The 20,796-nt window shown below is 39.6% G+C and overlaps 1 protein-coding gene across 1 annotated transcript in view; it reads left to right on the top strand.

The window, feature by feature from the left end:
• NOX4 (NADPH oxidase 4) overlaps positions 1-20,796 on the top strand; it is a gene marked incomplete at both ends in the record, with an annotated part of 103,278 nt that overhangs the window by 15,575 nt on the left and 66,907 nt on the right. The window contains 6 exons of the mRNA XM_079549175.1: positions 182-209; positions 2,370-2,442; positions 6,778-6,858; positions 11,926-12,154; positions 13,877-14,041; positions 14,188-14,250. Coding sequence (XP_079405301.1) covers positions 182-209; positions 2,370-2,442; positions 6,778-6,858; positions 11,926-12,154; positions 13,877-14,041; positions 14,188-14,250 — 639 coding nt within the window. The remainder of the gene's footprint in view (positions 1-181; positions 210-2,369; positions 2,443-6,777; positions 6,859-11,925; positions 12,155-13,876; positions 14,042-14,187; positions 14,251-20,796) is intronic.

Here is a 20,796-nt window from a genome sequence, read left to right as displayed (position 1 = left end):
CTGCAATAAGCAGTCAATAAACTGTTGTCAAACCCATTCCTTCATCCAGAATTAGAGACTACTTATGCTTTCTACTGTGTGTGAGCTGTATGAGCTACATATGAGCTTCTTTTTTTCCTCACATTATTCACATGGATATAAAATTATTTACTGACCTTTTTTCCCCCTAATTGTTTTTTAGGACCCAAGGAAACTGCTTTTTACTACTGGTAAGTCTGTTGCAAAGTAGAAAGAGAAAGTTTGCTGGTTTTCTTCATCAATCTCCAGACAAAACAATTTGATTATCTGTTTGCATGCTGCATTTGTTGTATTTCAGCAAAGCTATGTTGTTTGTGTTAATATACCCAGGGTTTGCTTACCCAGCAGTAATGAGGGAGGAGTTACATAAGCCTCTGTAGTAGGATGAGCAACATCTTCAAAGCTGTTGTCCAGATGAGTCAGTAGAATATCATTAGTTTCAAACAGAGATTCTGCGTGATGTTAAAACCAAATTCCTAAATGATTCAATTTCTAGAAAACAGAAACAAAACAAAAAAGCAGTCTTCTTGCTTCAGCAGGTTTATTAAAAAGTTTTTTGGACTTCAGAGAAATTTAAGCCCACTACTCAGCTATCAAGCTTCAGCACTTTTGAAGTGTAAATAAATGAAGATGTATTTGGGGCAGGAATTTGAAAGAGAGCAACATTTTAATTATGGACGGGTTAGGTAAAAGCCTGAGCTGTAGTGCTTTGCTAGTGCATAAAGGTCTTTCCTGATGTTATATCTTTCACTCTTAATTTTAACAAATGCAAAACTACTGACTTGGTAGCATTTAAAGCAAGACTGAAAGGAATCACTCTGAACAGCAGTGAATTTGGGTTACTGAATAGGCTTGTAAATGTGCCAGTCTTAATAAGTTTGCCATTTATTAGTGACTCTGGGAAAAGTGCTTTCCAGAAACCTTAAGCAAGGTTTAGATGAGTTTAGTGGAAGTAAAAAAGTGAGATAGTTGAAATTGATGTTACTACAAATGAATTGGAAATGTTTGTGTCAGAGGGGAGATTGATTGCAAGCTGCGAATCCCACTAGATTAAGAAAGAAGTGAACCATAAAATATACTGAATTGGAAGGGAACCACCAGGATTGTCATGTCCAGCTCCATATTCCACAAAGGACTACCTATAAGGAAGGAGGCAGCAGGAAGAACGCACATTTTCTAATGCAACTGTTTTTAATTGTAACCTTTCCATGGAAGGATAAAATTATGAGGTCTATGCAAAAACTTACACTGATCGTAGGCCGAGGATTTTACTTACAGCTTGTAAAAGCTGAGGTTTGATTTGAAATGCATCAGATTTTGGTTATAAGACTTCTCAGCAAGTGAATGATGCGTGGTTATGAAAGGATGAGATTGAAAATTGTCTCTTTATCACTAGAAAGTCTAAAATTGCAATTAATTATTTAAAACTAAAAAGGCTAGCCTGTTCTTAAATATAGGACGTGATCATTTGAAAAGATCCTGAACCTCCTCAAATCTGGTTTTATTGTTGTACTTCCATGAAATCAGTTTGAGACGCTTATATTCTGATGCTAAAAAGATAGTTACATACCATTGTGCTCAGTGATTGGCCTAGCTGACTTTGCTTAAATCTAAACACGTGGTTTTTAGACCAGGAACTGTGCTTAAAAACTTCTAAGAGTTTACATTCTTCAGGAAGTGAAATGTTTTGACGTAATGCCTCATGGCTTCTAGGTTCCTAGTTCTCAATTCAGACACTTAGTTCCTTGGAGAGCAATTTTTATGATAAAGTGCTCATCACCAAAGTGTAACTCCGGTTGGAATTTGTCCAATCTGTCTTTAGGCAGATGATATACTGTACTTTTTGAGCAGGGTTCTACTTTAGGATGAGATGAATCATATCCTAGAAAAACTTAATTCTCTCCTTTGTCTGAAAATGGAGCCCAGGATAGACTAGTTCTGACACTGGAGTTCGTATTTGAGCAGATGAGTCCAATCCTTAATTTTTTTAACCTTCTTCAGTTTTGGCTGTAGATCACTCTCACAGACCTTGCTCTACAGGCAACAATTTCAAGCATATTACAATGCCACAGAGAATAATTTCAGACTCTTTCTCATTCCAGGATGAAATGGGTTGGCAAACAATTGCAGTGACAGCTTGCACTGAAATTGATTTGTTTGAAATTTTGTCCCTGATCAAGTTTATAATTGTAGTGTTCAACAGAGTTTGGAGTTTGGAATAAAAAAGAAATGCCAAAACTTGGATAGTCAGTCTTACAAATAAAGATACAGGATTAATTCTTACTTATCAGTCTGGTAGATAAGTATACCTCCCCAAAATTCAAATACAAGTTATATAATGTTTGTTTTAGTTCCAGGTCTGACTGGAGTCATTATGGTTTTAGTGCTATTCCTAATGTGTACAGCATCTACATACGCCATCAGGTAAGACATAATCTGATCATTATGCTGAAGAATGCTTTTTAAATAATCATATTCTTACACAGAGTGGAGGGAATGAAGGGCAAGTGCAATATGAGATGAGAAATATTTTAATGAATGTTAAAAATACCAGCTTTCTTGCCTTTTTTTTTTTTTTTAATGTAACTTGCAAGCAAATTAGTGCAGAGAATTTTTAATTACAAAACTGATTAAATTTTCTTCAGAATAAACTTTTTTTTTCTGAAGAACACACGCAGTTAAAAGTCTAGAACTTTACAAATTTCTATAATTCTTTTATCCTATTTGTCTGAGGAAGCAGAAAACTAAAACAATGCATAAATAGCCTCCATTGGAAAATAGTGACATCTTCATCTTAATTATTTTCACCAATTAATTGTAAAAAAAACCAATTTTTTTAAACAACCAGCCAAAGCAAAGGAAACAAAAACAGAACTGTGCTACCAAAGTAGAATGCAGTTTTGTTTTGTTTTTGTTTTTAAGTTCTTCAACTAGACTTCTGGTTATCAAATATGTTCTTCTTAATGTAGATGATACTTTAAAAGGTGCAGTGCATTACTGACTCAGAATAACTGTTGGGATTCCTCCTGGAGGTTTGGTCCCCTGGTGAGTTCATATTCTGCACCAACATTATTGAATATGTATTGTTCATCAGGTGAGCAGTACCTTCAAGGATCTAACCCAACATAGTAGCCTTTTATAGGCATGTGTTCTGCTATTGATACAGTCTTTGGTGAATTAAAAGATTGGCTGTGAATACATCATCCCAGTTCTGCAAACACTGCAGGGTATTTTAATTCCGTGTCTTCAAACATAGGAGATGCTCAGCTGCTGTGAGCTTGATGTGTGGTGTTGAACCATGTTGAAATAATGTATTTTCTTAGAAGCAGTGTTACTGGGTGCTCAGTCAGGAGAGCAGTTCAGCAAATACTTCTATATTCCTCCTAGCCTCCTCAGCCTTCCACACTGAGATCCTTGTGAGGAACTGGAAGGTACAGAAGTACAGGATAAAACTGCTACACAAAATGGCAGACACAGTGGCGTGTTACATAGTCCACGCAGGCTGCTCTTCTTGCAAAAGAGAGCCAGTTCAGGGAGGATGGAAAAGTGAAACAATTACTTCACGCTGCAGCAGTGAGCCAGAACAGTCCTGTTTTCTCCGAGGCCATTAGAAACTAGAAAACAGGAAACAAGCCCCCAACTTCTACTGAGGTTTGGGAAACTTGAGGAAATGTTTGCAACTGCATGCATGTCTTTGGAAACAATAATATTAAGGTTCATGCAACAATGGTTTCCAGATTTCTGAGTTACATATTTGCTATTTCCTTCTTCGATTACTCTAACTGCAAATGTGTTTTTGTGCCATCTAGCCAACAGAATCAAAGCTCTGAGCACATCAGCATCTTCTATTACTTAATCAGTAATTCTTATTTAAAGATTTGTTCTGGCTTCTCTCTCAGGCATATGGCTCAAGCTTGTCTTTGTGGTCTGTTTTGCTAAGGAAACGAGCTTCTGTGTGCATCTCTCTCTCTCTTCTCTATTTCTTTCCATGTGGATTCTCAGGTGCCTGACGATGGCTAAACTCATGCTACAGTTTTTAGGAAAATTAATTATCGGAAACAGATTTTTTTTCTTGATTAAAGTTGTATCAGATCATACTGTCTTGTATTTCAGCCCTAACACACTCTTGCACACTGAACTCCTTAATCATTGGAGTCTTCCTTCATATGTTCTTCCTTATTTTTTTTCTGTTCTTGATTTTCATACCATTTTCATGTCTTTACCTGTTTAGGGAACTGTGTAAGTACTGAGAGAATTGAATTAGCTCTTAATGGTTTGAAAGTGGCAAGTGAATTCTGTTCAAAAATTTTTTACCATGTCGTACCTGAGAATTACATCACCATGTTTTGGTTCAGTAATTGTTTATTGGAAGGCATATAAAGTTGCTAGAAGCTGCAATTAATCATGTGGATAAATGTTGACATTTTAGCTAACTTTCAAATTAATGTTGTTCAAGATCATTTCCATTAAACACCGTTACTAGCAGTGTTGGAAATTGTATGTTTAAAATGGCTCAAATGACATCTCTTTTTATAGTAAAATGCTCCAGTATTCAGTTTCATCTACTAAACTACTACATATATCTTCCCTTTCAAAGCTATCTGTAACAGGGTTAAAAACTTTTTTCCAAAGCTATGCTGTTTACTGTATCCCTTTAAAAGTGTCACAATCTTACATTTCTCAATAAGTTCCCTCTTGCTGATATTCACCTGCTACATTCTAAAGTAAAAAAAAAAAAAAAATTAAAAATTTTAAAAAATAAAATTATACAAACAACTTGATCTCCAATTTCCATGAATTTGGGTTGCTGAGAAATAACATTACTTCTTTTGATTACTATCTATTTTAACTCTAAGAGGAAGGTAAAGAAAACAATGCTCTGAAGAACTGTATGCGTATGACAGTATGAAAGTTACTGAGTGTGTTAGAGTACTGTGTGCACGTGTAGGGCACAGCTTAAAAAGAATACAAGCAAGAAAATGCAACCATTAAAATGCACCTCACAGTAGAAGACTCAAGGGTCTTGATGTCTTTTGTTCAGGGAGGTGAGGCTGAGAGGACTTGATAGTGTTTAAGAAGAGTTGACATTTCTTCTGAGGAACCAGCTTTTATAATAGAGGCATCTGCAAAGAAAGCTGTGAGGAGGGTGAAATGTTCAAGTGACTGGAAGGTTATGCGTAGGCATGTTCAGATCAATGATGTACATTCTTATCAGTGATAATATTAGCTGTTGAAATCAACTTGTAAGAAATTGGAATTGACTTTCCATTGCTGAAATGTTGAAAACTTGGTCCATTCTGGGAAAAAAAAAAAGTGCTCAGGATCCAATAAAAATAAGTTCAGTGTGTAGCTTCTGGTATTTCAGCAAGATGCCAAATTAAGCAAGAGCCCCAAGACCTGTTTTGCGTTTAGGGCTAAGCAGAGGTATTCTTTCTTCCTTGTAATGTACTTCCACTCCACACATCAACGCTCTTTACTTTTATCTTACTGATGTTTGCTCCCACAGCTCCTTACAGATTCTGACGAGTGACTGTGTGGAAATGCCTACTAGGCTGTGGGTAGTTAGAAATGGTTTGAGCTGCCTCAAGGATGGAAAGGTGTTAGTGTTAGTGTGATGCTGAATGTGGGAAGGATGGTGGGATGATGAAAGGTTTTCAGAAGCTTTTTGTTGTTGCTAGGTTCTTAAGAACTGCCCTTGCTTGGGTTTTCTTCCAGGTTGCCCTCAAATAGATTGTCAGAATAGATTTTTTTCTGTCTTGAGAAATGAAACAAACCCTGTATTTACAGGCAAACGGGGAAGTGTACTAGCTTACTGTTTATTTAAAAGACTGTAGGAGGGGAAAATAATCTGGAAAAATGTAGCTATCTCAGAAGAATTGCTTTTTAAATGATATTCTCAAGAGTTTGGGTTGCTTTTTATTTAATACTTATTTTGGCTTATTCATCAGCTAGCTTTTTTGTTTTGGAACGGACTTTTCTACCATGCTGTGAATGTGAGAGATGTTTGTATGCTGTGAAGGATTTTCTTAATCATTTGGTTGGATTGTTGTTGTTTTGTTTTGATGAATATTTTACTCAGGAGAAAGCGAATTCCTAACCTCAGTTCCAAATGGACATTTTCATTGGAATTGGTTCTGTTTAAATTTCCTAACAAATTACTGATGATCCACTTTCCTCTTTACATGCCCTCGTCTTCATAGTGGTGATGTTCTTGTATGTCTCAAGGCCATCAGTCCTAGAGTCCAACCATATGCGTTTCCCCTATCTCCAAAGTTCTCCTGGCTGTCCTCTTCTTGCCTTCTTGCTGTAGTCCCTTTTTCTGTTGCGTCTCCTTTCCCTCCACACCCACAAACATTTCTTGTACCTTTCCCACTAGCCTATCTTCTGCTGTCTACCTTTTAGGATGCAGTCATGGTACTTTGAACACTGCAGTCCTGTGGCTGCAGAAGGCTGAAGAAGTGTTGTAGCAATTTAAGATCAATGAAACTAGGGAAGTCTCCTAATTTAGAAACAAGTCTTCAACTGCTCTGAATGTCCACTTCATTCTCTTTTGCTATTTAATTGTGTGCCAGTCACCTTTTCTCCTCAATATTTAGCTTATTTACCAAGATTGTATTTCTGTAGGAATACACACTGGACTTTCACTATTCTACATGACTACATGCTGAATAACAGTGTCCTGTGGGTACAGATCTGCTTTTAACCAGCAATGATTCTGTCTGAGTGAAATAGCATTGAACCATGGTTTATTCTTTTCAGGGTTTCAAACTATGACATCTTCTGGTATACCCACAACCTTTTCTTTGTCTTCTATATACTGCTGATGCTGCATGTTTCCGGGTAAGTAAATGAAAACTACTGTCCCTTTTCCTGAAGCACAGGAGCTGTTCTCTTAACTTGTTTTTCCTGAGATGTCTCGTGCAACATAGGCCAACTTCTTGACAAGATACTGTCATCTTCAGTTCTTCAAAAAGTTTTTTTTTTTTTAAAGTAAAGTTCAGACTGTAATTGGAGAATCAGCTAGCACAAATTTCTTCACTTTGAAATTCATCTATTGTCCATTTTACCATTTTCTACAGGGAAATCAAGATAACATTTTTTCTTTATGTGCCCTATCACCTGTTTGCTGAGAGGCAGCTAAGAAGTTGCTCATCCTTTTCTTTTTAGTCTCAGTCTTCCATTTTCAACCCTAAGAAGAGAGAAGGAATGGCCTCTCTATTGCTCACTGCTTTAATAAAAAACTTTCTTACTGTTTTCACAAACATGAGATGCTGATACGTCATCAAGATGGTTTCTTCTGGTGAGGTCCAAAAAACCCAGATCTACTGAAGGGTAAAGCAGCTTTCACAAACTATGCTGTGTGGAAATGTGGTCCGCTAACATGAACAAACTTTCCTCTGTGAATGTAAGTGCAGAGTTTGATATAGGAAAGAGAAGGTATATTTGAACAAGGTTAATTTCTGTGTGTCATCAAATACCTATTGAAACGTGGAACACTGGAATGTCTGCACAGCTCTGAGCACTGCTGTTTAAACAGTAAAAGGTAATTAGGCCTAGCCAGATCACAGTAGGAATATGTTGTTGAACAAAATAAACGCAGCTTGAGATCTGCTGAATTGAAATAATGAGTTGAAAACATTGAAACTCGTGGATATAATTCTGGTTTTCTGTGGGTTTTCTGTCTTTTATTTTTCTTTTTTCTGTGGCATGGGTCTGGCAAAGGTGAATCTAATCTGCTCTCACCTTCCTGGGGCAGGTAGAACTTTTGCTACATTATTCCTGACAGGTGTTTTCTTCTTGAGAACCTCTGATGACTGAGATTTTCTTACCTCTTTAGGCTGTCAGTTTTAGTGATTACCTTATAAGTATTTCTCATGTCCAGTTTAAATCATCTCTGCCTTATCCTTTGCCCATTGTCCTCTCAGCCACTTCCTGAAAGAGGGAGACTAGTTGGACAAGTCTGCAAACCAAGACTGCAGGAATCCAAGCACTGAAGAGGCATCTCCTCCTACAGAGGCTCTTTAGTGATGAATTGGGAGATCTTTCAGAATGTATCTGAAAGAACTGAGAATCAGATGAAAGTGAGAGAAAGTTGAGTCATGGAGAGTGGGAGTCAGTTAAAGTTGAAGATGCCAAAATTTAGATCTCTGCATGTTTTCTGAGTGTTTACCTCCCATTGTAATCAAATTAGTTCTAAGAAATACAGCCAATGGAGCCTGGAGAAAGCTTAAGCTAATCTGCTACAAACATGTACATGCAAGTGATCTGGATTGATTTCTGGGCTCCATTTGTTATACTGATTGGAAGATCTATTCTGAGAATAAAGAAAAATTTGACTGTCATTCTTATGTGCCCAACTGACTCCTACATGGCACATCTAAGGGATGCATAGTCAGCTAGCCTACAGAGCAAGACACTCCTATGAGTGGACGGCGTAGGCAGACTGGGTGAGGATTTACCTATTTTGAAATCTGTTCTATGAGTATTCCTACAGTATTCTTAGATTGTTGCCTTGTTTCAAACCATTATGAGTATGTTCTTATTGTATCCTCATTTTCAGGGTAGCCAGACACTTCTCAGCAATATATGAAGTGATATGATTCATTTGTCATATATTACTGGTTTGTTCTTTTATCTTTACCAAAAAGAAGAGAAGAATATTTGGGGGAAATTATCCTTAAAGACTTTCCTTCATCTTGTATTTCTTGCAACATGACTTTCAGATATTTTAGCGGCTTAGGGCTTGCTGCATATCTACACTAACTTATCTATATTTTAAACCTTTAGTAGCAGCAACAAAAAGTATTTTATGTAAAATGAAAGCGTGATGTTTCTATTACCAATTAATTCCAGGAGGTACAAAATCTACAAAGCATTTTGAACCAAAAACTCAGTTGATCCTAATTTGTTATTAACAGTTAACTCAGTAGAAGCTAGAATAAGGCCTTTGTGCTGTTGCTAGAATTATCCAAGGGTTTATCTCTGGAAGGGTGAAAATTCCAGACATCAGTCTTTAGCAGAGAGAGGAGCCCTCAAGCAGCTGACCTTGAGCTCAGCAGCAGAAAACAGTTGCGAGAATAGGAGCAGTGTAATTACCTATAAAACCTCTCAATGATTTTTGGCATCTAGCATATCGTAAAAGCCAGAAGTAAATGTTACCTCTGTTTTTAGGGTGAAAAATTGGGGCAGATAGTCTAAATGCTCAGCATGTCAGCCACTTCCATGTGGCTCATCCTTTTGCTAAAGATGTGTATCTCCCACTTATCGATATCCACAGCGAGATTTCATGGGCGCAAATGTTGTACTAAATAAATACACAAGAGTATATTGTAGACTCCTTATGGAAAACTCATCATTTCTGGGAAATGACCTTGCACATGTGAGAACACTTGTATTTCCCTGGCATCTTCAGAAATGGAAGTCATTGCAGCTGCCAATGGAGGCAGCTTTGTTATCCCAGTTTGCCACTCAGATAGCATGTTTGTAATAGTTTGAACAATTTAGAGATTACTGGAGGAAATGCTCATGTTTGCAGTTCAGCTATTTGTGTCATAGGAAAAACTTCGAATCCCTTTTTGGGATGTCCAGAGGCCAGAGAAGCTGTGTGAGCAGCTGGCAAGCATACATATGAGGTTGGTTGGAAAAATGCTGTATGGGCTGTGATTTCCAGCTAAATCTATCAGGCACCATAATGTTTATGGAGCAGGGAATTCACTTAATGCTTAGGGTCTCTGTCACTTTGCAAGTATGCAGTGAGCAGCAACGAATGCAGACACAAATGATAGGGATGATTGGGCAACAGATACAGCCTGAAACATGGGTGTAGACAAACAGAAATTGTCAGGTGATTCTCCAAGGGTCAGACATGAGATTTAGGGTGAGTAAGTTTAACTTCCAACCTGTACATCATTCACAAGAACAAGTGGGAAGCATGTTACCAGCTGTTGATAGAGAAGGATGCCAGTAGCTGGTCAGAGGCCATTTCAGTTAGGAATGTTGCAAATGTCTCCTACTTCTCTCTGTCCTTGTGAATTAGATTCTGTCACTTTTGCTGCTGCTGTGCGTGTGTTCTTATTGTGTACTTAAGCCTTCTGAACATGCTCAAGCACTTGTCAGACCTTGTGCCAATTTCTCTCTAGGCACCATCCTATCCATCTTTTACTGTCATCAAATTTGGATTGGAAGCAAGGAATACTCCTGGGGAGTTTTATTACTATTATTATCATTTCTTCCCCTCTTTCAGTGATTCATGAGTGTATTGAGATATCCTAGAGTGTCTTAGATTTCCATTTCTTTCTTTATGGTTTCTAGCTGAAGCTGCAAAATTCTCACTTGATTATACTACATGTTTAATTTCAGATTGAAAAGAGCAAGGAGCCTAAAAATAATTTTCAAGATAAGATAGTTCTGCATGATAGATCCTTTCTATTTTTTTTCTTTTTACCTTTTGACAATTTGATATTCAAAGAAGCAGTCATGTTCACAAATGATGCCTTTGCATGTAAACTTGATACACATCACGTAGTGGGAACATTACTGCAGTTTATGTTTTGGCAATTTAAGACATTTCTGCTGCAGTTTGCCTTAAAAACAAAACTTTCTGACTGTGGGAAGAATGACTGAAAACAACCTAGATGGGAAGGAACTGCAAATGTCCTTATTTAATTTTTCTTCAAGGCTCCCCCAGCATCTCTACTTTTCAAGACGTATTAAACTTGAGGCTGTTCAGTGTAGAAGTGCCAAGTGAGATAGAGAAGTTAATCCTTGCCTCTAGTGACAGAAGGCTCTATAGTTAAAAAGGTTCAATCTCACCAAAAGCAAGTGGTATAAAATCACTGAATCGTAAAATGGCTTTGATTGGAAAGGACCTTAAAGAACATCTGGTTCCAGCTCCACTGCTTTAGGCAGGGTTTCCACCCCTGACATTAAACTGTACAGGACCCCATCTGTCCCGGCCTTAAAAGCTTCCAGTGGTGGGGCATCCACAATTCCTGAGCAACCTGTTCAGTGCCTCGCAACCGTGTGAGTGAAGAATTTCTGCCTGACATCTAACTTAAATCTCTCCTCTCTTAGAATAAAACTACCCCCTCCTTGTCCTATCCCTATCAGACTGTGTAAAATGTCACTCTCCCTCCTGTTCATAAGCTCCCTTCAAGTACTGGACAGCCACAATTAGGTCTTACCAGTGCAACAACTTGGTCTTGGCCTTGTTGAACCTCATTTGGTACTTGTGGGCACATTCTCTGAGCCTATTCTGGTGTGTCTGGATGGCATCCCATTCTTCCACTGTATAAAATGTTGCACTCAGCTTAGTGTCATCAGTAAACTTGTTCAGGGTGCACTCAGTCACACTGTGCTGGCTTCTGAGCACCAGTCCCAAGATGGACTGCTAAGGGATACCACTAGTTACCAGATTTCATGAATCTGTTGGCTACGGCCATCCAACCATTTATTCATCTGCGAAATAGTCCAGTCTTCAAATCGGAGATAAGGATGTGATGCAGCACCCTATCAAAGATTTTGCACAAGTCCAGGCAGACGACTTCACTTGCCCTTGCTTTTTAGGTGATGTCATCACTCCATCATAGGTGGCCACCAGATTGGTCAGGCATGATCTGACCGTGATGCAGTCATGCTGGTTGTCTCAGATCATTTGCTTGTCTCACATGTGCTTTAACATAGCTTACAGGAGGGTCTTCTCCATGATCTTCCCAGTCACAGGCATGAGGATCCCGGGTCTTCCTTTCTTTCTGTCTTAAAAATGGGAGTGATCACCTGACAGCCGTGACTTCTCAAATATAGAAGATGAGCATTGTGACAGCTTTCTAAAATCCTCTCCAAATTAAGAGAAGTTGCTTGGTTTGAACTGTTACTTCAGCATCTTTTGTTATTTTTCTTTTCCTGTAGGGGAGTGCTCAAGTACCAGACCAACTTAGAGGAACACCCACCTGGTTGCTTTAATCCTAACAAAACGCTGCTAGGGAATATGACAGTGCCGAAGCCTTTTGAAGAGCTGTTTCCTGACTATACTACTGAGCCTTTCCCAGAGGACTTAACATTTCCAGAACCCCTTGTACAAAGTAACTTTATGAGAATTTGTTCCAAGGAACCCAAGTTTCAGTCGCACTTCCCAGAGGTCTGTATGATCCGACATTTCAGGTATTACAAGCCATGCCAAGTCTTTCAGTCAGCCATAACCACTAATTATTGCTTTTCCAGACCAGATGTTTTAATAATGGAAAATAATATTAAAACCTTTTCAGGCATTCAGAGATCTGGTGGGGAAAAAAACAATCTGTATTAAATCTTGTATTGCATTAAAATGTGCTGCACAGAAAAGGGTGGAAAAATATCAAGAGATTGACTGTAATGGTTGTTTTTTTTGGTACATGATAAAAGGTGTATTGGTCTTGCTACAAATGTGACCTTAAATTACAGCATAGTAGTTCAGAGCAAACATTTATATAACATTCGTATGACTCTTTTCTTTGAATTGTTTGGCATTAATTAATTGAAATAATCAGATTCCATTTGTTCTCTCTTTTAACCATGTGGCTTCAAGTCCTAATAGCATTTCTGGGATGTGGTTGGTTGTGGTTTGGCTTTGTGTAGTCTCTTGTTTGCTGAGAATACTACTATAAGTGGAATTGGTAAATGAATATGATGATAGTGCGGACAGGCAAGCCTTCTGTTTTCCTTTATTTCCTCTTGTGTTTTTATGCTTTGTGCAGGATCTTTGTCTTCATCCAGATTTGCTCATTTCTTTTCAGAAAAGATGAGCGGAGCTATATGAGCAAGTAGCCTCAGGAGGCTTGGGAACTGCATTGCCAAGTCTAAGGCCTATCATAACAGACTTTACAAGAGCTTCTCCTTATCATTACTACTGTTTTCTTGTATATTCCTTTTGCCTCAGAGAGGTGGTGGATGTCCCATCACTGGAAACATCCAGGGTGAGGCTGGATGGGGCTCTGAGCACCTGATCCAGCTGTAGGTATCCCGGTTCATTGCAGGGGAGTTGGACTAGATGGCCTTTAATGGTCCCTTCCAACTCAAACCATTCTATGATTCTGCTAGCTGCAGGGGTAACCCATTTTACCACTGAGCGTGTATTCATAATAACAAGCAGTCAATGCTACACAGAAGCCTTCCAATAAAGTCCTTTGGATTTGTATTTTGTTAACTCTTGCTAACTAACTGCTGGGATGGGATTTTGCTACAAATGTGTTCATCTGAGCTGGTCACTCTACGGGCACTTCCAGGAAACCATTTGTGCTATCATATGCATCTTCCACAAAGACAATTGAACAGTGCTTTAACTTTCCATTTCTTTCACTTTTCTGTACTCTTTTCTACAAATTCTATAGCACAAGGATTGCTTGTTCTTTTTAACTTTTTGCATGTACTTGAGATAATTAAAATAAGGTAATTGTCTCATAGTACTGCAAGTCAGATAGTGTTCTTCCTTGGAAGTTAACCAGTTCTATAGTGTTTTGGTCTGTTAGATTTTGAAATGGTCTATGTACTTTGTGATTCACTTCTGAAAACAGTTGCAATCCAACTGCATAACACCAGAGTAACATGGTGACAAATGAGATAAATAGCATTTTATTCCTGATTAGTTTTATGAATGAAATCATTCGTGCTTGTGGATGCTGCTGCCAGTTAATCTGACTAAGTTCCCATGATGTGCTTGGATTTCTGTGTGTGGAAGGATGTGGAGATGACTTGTGATCAAACACTGTTCTGCAATAAATGAGAAATGAGATCCTGCAGGTGCTCATGTAATTTTAAAATTAGAAAATGTAAAATGAGGTGGCTTAGAATGAAACAAAATTAAATGTCCACTGTTCTCCCATAGACTTGGTTTTGGATTTCTGGACCTCTGTGCTTGTACTGTGTAGAAAGACTGTACCGCTACATCCGCAGCAACAAGCCAGTCACAATAACATCAGTGATAAGCCATCCCTCCAATGTCCTCGAAGTAAGGATGATCAAAGATGACTTCCGAGCAAGGCCTGGTCAGGTCAGTTGACGTGCCCCTAAAACAAGTCACTGTTGTTCATGTAGCATCTTCTGTAGGGATGACTTTCCCTTTCTGTGTACTAATCCATCACTGAATGTTTTGGACATATATTTTCTTTCTTTTATTTTTTTCTTTTTGATTTTCAGTATGTTATTCTACACTGTCCGAGAGTGTCTGGACTGGAAAGCCATCCATTCACCCTTACAATGGTAAGAAATAAGAGCTTTTTTCTGTACATTCCCATTTATTTGTATTTGGTAAACAAATGGTCTTTATTGCCTTCAAAGTGGAAAGTCCTTCAGGAGAGCTTATTTTTGATTAATGAGGATACCAATGAATATGAAATGGCATGATTATTATGTATGATAGTACTCAATATATATTCAATTTTCCCCACTGTTGAGAAAATAATAAGGGGAACTTTTTTCAAATTCTTCCGTAAGTGAAAAACATAATAAATAAATAGAATCCATGTGGTATTTAGTCATTCTATTTCATAAGTGAAGTTTTACCATCTGTTTGTAGACATTAATACACAATGAACATGAACTCAGATGAATTTTTGTTGGATTTTTTGCTGTTAATCAAAACGAACAGAGATTCTTCAACAACCTTCTCCAAACAGAGTTAGAAAAGCATCAGGGTTTGGTTTATTGTTTTGTTTTTAAAATAGTTTCCCTCAATAGTTTTTTCTAAAATGTTTCTAAAGTAGTCTTCTGCTTTATTATTGTAAGAGATACATCAGTGACTTAGTCATATATGAGTAAGGGTGTGGGTCTACAGGGGTGACATCTTGGTGGGCGTCTGTTACAGACTGCCTAAGCAGGATGAAGAGAAGGACCAGAATTCTGTGAGCAGCTTGCAGAAGTTGTGCAATCGCCAGCACTTGTTCTCATGGGAGACTTCAACTTCCCTGCTATGTGTTGGAAATATAATACAGTGCAAGGGAAGAAGTCCAAGGGGTTTCTAGAGTGTATGAAAGGTATGCAGACAGTACGAGAGCCTACCAGGGTGGTGCCATGCTAGACCTGCTCTTCACTAACAGAAAGGACTGGTGGGAGATGTGAAGGCTGTGGACTGTCTTGGGCAGAGCGACCATGAAACTGTAGAATTCTTTATTCTTGGAGACGTCAGAAGCAAATCTGCTATCTTGAACTTCCTGAGGGTGGAATCTGACCTGTTCAGGATGCTTGTTGCAGGGGTCCCTTGGGAGTTGCTCCTTAAGGGTAAAGGTTTCTAGAAGGACTGGACACTCCTTAAAGGCACAAGAACAGGCTGTTCCTGAATGCCATAAGGTGAGCCATAGGGGAAGAAGACTGGTGTGGATGTGCTGAGAACTGTTGTTGAGACTCCAGAAGAAAAAGAGGTGAATGGGATGAGGTTCAATAACGCCAAGTGCCGGGTCCTGCACTTTGGTCACAACAGCCCCAGCAGTGCTACAGGCTTGGGGATGAGTGGCTGGATGAGTGTGAAGAGGAAAGGGACCTGGGGGTGTTGGTTGATGCTTGGCTGAACATGAGCCGACAGTGTGCCCAGGTGGCCAAGAGGGCCAACAGCATCCTGGCCTGCATTAGAAACAGTGTGGCCAGCAGGAGCAGGGAGGTGATCGTCCCCCTGTACTCAGCACTGGTGAGGCCACACCTCGAGTACTGTGTTCAGTTTTGGGCCCCTCACTACAAGAAAGACATTGAGGCCCTGGAGCGTGTTCAAAGAAGGGCAATGAAACTGGTGAGGAGTCTGGAGCTCAAATCTTATGAGGAGCAGCTGAGGGAATTGTGATTGTTTAGTCTGGACAGGAGGAGGCTCAGGGGAGGCCTCATTGCATGCTATAACTTCCTGAAGGGGGAATGATGAGGTTGTGATGAGGAGGGGTTTGGCCTCTAATCCCAGGCAACAAACAGGACCCGAGGAAACGGCCACAAGTTGTACCAGAGGAGGTTTAGATCAGATATAAGGAAAAACTTTTTCGTTCAGAGAATAGTCAGGCACGGGAATGGCTGCCCAGGGAGGTGGTGGAGTCACCGTCCCTGGCAGTGTTCAGGCGGCGTCTGGATGAGGAGCTACGAGAGATGGTTTAGTACTTGTGGAACTAATAGGAATAGGAGGGTGGTTGGACTGGATGATCTTGCAGGTCGTTTCCAACCTTGTGATTCTATGATTCTATGATTCTATGAGTGAAGTTGTAGAACACTGGGATTATTACTTCCTCAGCTCAATTTATCTAGAATGCGGTTTGGGTCCGAAGGAGATGGATTGGAATAAGATGAAATGGTACATTAATATACCCAAAGTTCTTGAGGAGTGAGGAATACAGAGTCCTTAGAGATGCTGCAGCAGAGTCTAGGTTGGAATATTAGTGGCAGAGTTTTCCTTTCAGCGGCAATATACACTGAAATAGGTCCTGTCCACTTCCAGTTCTTTGTGTTTTTTTTGTGGTTTTGTTTTGATGTATCTGAGTGCCAGGCAGGCAAGCTAATACTGTCACAGTTCAATCCACAGCGCTTTCCACTCAAATAAACTTTTTGTTGTACACCTTGTACAGCAAAATCTCCTAGAGAAAGCTGCCTCTGTATAGCTTGATGAAGCAATATTGGCATTTGCAAAGCCTAACATTTGCAAAGTGCTTTTGGCTAGCTGCATTAACAGTAGAAAGCGAAGCCGTGTGTTATTTATCTGTTACTAGCTCCAGTAAGCCATTTTAAGGCACTCTCTAGAGCACCTAAACGTAGCAAGATATGTAGTGCTAAAAATGATATACACTGCAGTACTGATGGAATGGTAGCTAGATTTTTGTGCAGGATTACTTAGTTCATATTTATTTATATTTATGATTGATTCAGCAATCAGAAGATGAATTTGAAACACTCAGCATAATCCACAGATTGCTCTTTATGTTCATTTGACAGTAGCATAGATATATTTATTAAATAACCTTAAATAAGTTACACCTGTTGTGTATTAGCAGATGTCCCTTGTATAAATGTTAATCTCAAAATATCTTGTTCTTATTTTCAGTCTGTTCAACTCAATGGAATTTAAAATAATAGTAATATTTTCATCATTAATAATAGTTACACAGTTTGGAAAATACAAAGCTCTCAAAGGTATACTCTGCTTGTATTAGGACACTGGTTTGTGTGGCACTGATAGAACTAATGTCATCAAAAAATGTTAGACCTTGTTCAGCAGTCTTTCTCTGGCAAAACTTCTTACTTGTTTTTCAGAGTTATTTTTCAGAAAAAAAAAGACTGCTGATATGGAACAATGTGATTAGATCATGGGTTAAATAGGGTGTTTTATTAAAGTTGGATTCTTTGCATGAGTTGAGGATTTCATCTGTAGTTTAAAATGGCATACTGTAATATTGCTTGTTATTAAAAAAAATGATTTTTGAATGAAAGCTTCTAAATTTAGGAGCTATGAAAAGCATCTCGTTCTGAGTGTCTTATTGAATATAAATAAGTAATTTATATTCAGTTTTTGTACCTTTCATTTCAGTTAAATACACAATTCGACTTGATAAATTGCAGGTGGTGTAATTTTTACACGTATATTAGATGTGTAACGTTAGAACTGGCCAGTTCCACTCCATTTCCACAATGTATCACACACACACGCATATATATAATGCATATATATAATACCAGACCTGGCAATTTCTATTCATGCTGAATGCTTTACACTTTAAAGTACAATGATATCCTTCAGCATAACTGTTGGAAGATTGTATGTGTATTTTAATTATTTTAAGATAAGAAATTTTGAGATAGGAATTTACTACTAGGTTTCTAACTTTCATTTTTTTTTTATTGCTACAGATGTGCAGATCCTCAGCTATGCTAGAGAAAAAAATGTCTGTTTTACAGCATCATGAGGATTTTAAATGTCTGGGTTTGCGAGTGCGAGTCTTCTTGCCCAGTGTAAGCAGGGGACAGTCATTTCCATGTCTTTTTAGGTCATAGAACATGTCTTGGGCTGCAGTACTGCACAGAAAGCATTTTCTGATCTAATACGATTCCAGACATGGGATTGTGCTTATAGAGTATGTATGCAGTGTCTTCGCTGGGTGTTTTTTTGTCTGCTTTCATCTGACCTACTTGTTTTTACCTAGCAAGCTGGAAAACTACTACTGCTCCTTTTTTTCAGTGATGGTAGTCCCAGGATTACTCTTCTTGGCTAGTACAGGAACATGGGGCTAAAAGCCCTAATGAAAGCTTTTGGGTGCTGAATTGCAATGCAGCGTTGCCTGCAGCAGGTGTGGAGGAAGGTTGCAACTTTCTCCCTAGCACCGTTGTGCTGTTCGGTGCTCAAAAGAGAAATGAGTAGTTCAGGCTTACCACTTCACTCAGCCAACACTAAGTAGAAACAGAAAGGAAGGGGTGATTTGGCCTGAAGGAGTCATGCTGATGTTTTACTAGTCCCTTCCCTTTTAGAGGTTATGTCATATTTACAGTTTAGCTCACTCTCTTACATAATGCCAGGGTGGAGGAAATCTCTGGGAGACCGCACGAAAGGGCCTGAGCCCACTCTTATTGTATTCTTGTAAAGCTCCCATGTATTTCAGTCGGAGCCAGAGGGAGCTATGAATTTTAACTGAGTGAACATAAAGATGTGGGCATTGTTCAGAAATGTGTGCAGTGGTGTTTGTTTTCTTTTCCCTTTTGTCAACTGAAAGCATTCCTCCCTGTGATGGTGGAAGGAATGAGCAGAAGTAATTGGTGCAGAATGCACACAGGAATTTGGAGGAGCAAAACTCATGTTACTCTGACCTCAGAGCTGCCAATCTGGCTTCCTTTCTACCAAATGACTTGGTTCTGCTGTCAAAACTTTATGTGACAGAATCACAGAGTGGTTGGAAGGGGCCTCTGGGTCCATCTGTTCCAACCCCCACTCCAGTAGGGACACCCAGAGCAGGGTTGGCCAGGGCCATGTCCAGGTGGCTCTGGAAGATCTCCAAGGAGGAGATCCCACAGCCTTTGGGGGCAGCCTGTGCCAGTGCTGCATCAGCCGCACAGCACAGAAGTGCTTCCTGGTGTTCAGAAGGAACCTCCAGTGTTCCAACCTGTGCCCACTGCCTCTTGTCCTGGCACTGGGCACCACTGACAAGAGCCTGGCTCCATCCAGTTTGCACCCTGTCTGCAGATATTGATGGACATGGATGACACCCCTCTGAGCCTCCTCTTCCCCAGGGCTGAGAAGTCCCAGTTCTCTCATCCCCTCCTCGCAGGAAAGGTGCAGTGTTTTGGTGATCCTTTGTTGGACTAACCGTGATGACTCTGTTGAGAAATAATGTTTTGTAGCTGAAAATTGGCTTTATGAAATAGCATTTTCTTGCTCTTCAAATCTGTTGTAGTTTGCATGGAAATAAATAGGAGGCATTACTTTTGGAGCAGCCTTTGTAATATGAGTTTCAGGAAATTCTCCCTTCTCTTTTGAACATGTAGTGTTCAATTTCTCTAACTTCATTATGGTTTCTCTTAATTATACCCTGTATGAAGAGAACTAAGGCTTGCCTAAATAGCATTACTTTTCTTTCCACTCCCATCTTGGACCTTCCACTTTGAATTGAGATCCCCGTCTTTCCAGAAACTTAATCACATTCCTGCTTATTTGCAGTAGCAAAAAAACGTGATACCAACCATTTATAACTGCATTCATCCTTTTTTTCTTTTTTTCCTAATAAGTAACTTAACAAGTAGATTCTCATTTGGAATATATATGTGTCTCTAGAACATAAGGTGATGCGCTTGTATGTTTTTGGAATTGCTTCTTGCATTGGCATGGAAGGCTGACAGTAAGTCCCGTTGAAATAGCTTTGTGTTTTGTAGATGTTGAGTCAAAAGACATGCTGGATACTTTCATATGGTCTCTGCTGCAAAGTCAGCACAAGCCACAAACTCTTACAAGCCTGCATTTTGACAGCTTAGCTATTGATTCTGGTGTCTACTCCCAGCATCTCATATAACAAGAATCTTGTTTTATCAGTGTTGATTTCTTGTGACAAAAGAAGGTAGAAAACAATTACATCAGTTCAGACAGAACTCAGATTGTGACAGACCATGAAGTAAGGACATGACCAGGAACTGAATTCTTCTAAACTTTGGTGTGACTGACATCTGAGATTCAGTGAAAGCTAAAGCTTCTGCTCTGCAGAAAGCCCTGGGCAGGCTGTTCCATGCCCACCGCCCTGTGCTGCAGACCCTTTCCCTCACCCCCAGCCGCCCTCCCCTGTCACAGCTCCATGCCGTTCCCTGTCGCTGTCACACAGAGCAGAGCTCAGCGCTGCCCTCCGCTCCCTGTGAGGAGCTGCAGCCGCCATCAGGCCTCCCCTCAGCCTGCTCTGCTCTGAGCTGAGCACACCACGGACCTCAGCTGCTCTTCGTAGACTTTGCCCTCCAGATGCTTCACCATCTTTGCAGCTCTCCTTTGGACACTTATTTTGTGTCTTTATATTGTGGTGCCCAGACCAGCACCCAGTGCTGGAGGTGAGGCTGCACAGTGCAGAGCAGAGGGGACAATCTCTCCACTCTCCCAGTGGCAGTGCTAGCCCCAATGCACCCCAGGACATGGTGGCCCTTTTGGTTCCAGGGCACAGTGCTGTCAACTTGCTGTTGGCCAGAATGCCCAGATCCCTTTCCATGGGGCTTTTCAGCCTCTTGTCCCCAGTCTGCAGGTACATCCAGGGTTACCCCATTGCCAGGTGCAGATTCCAGCATAAAATCTAAATCTACGTTATTGAGGAAGAAAACCTAGTT

This window comes from Tetrao urogallus, assembly GCF_951394365.1.
Source record: "Tetrao urogallus genome assembly, chromosome: 1".
NCBI classification, from domain to species: Eukaryota; Metazoa; Chordata; class Aves; order Galliformes; family Phasianidae; genus Tetrao; species Tetrao urogallus.
Note: the sequence above shows the minus strand (reverse complement) of the source record. Positions and strands in the feature narration are given on the sequence as shown.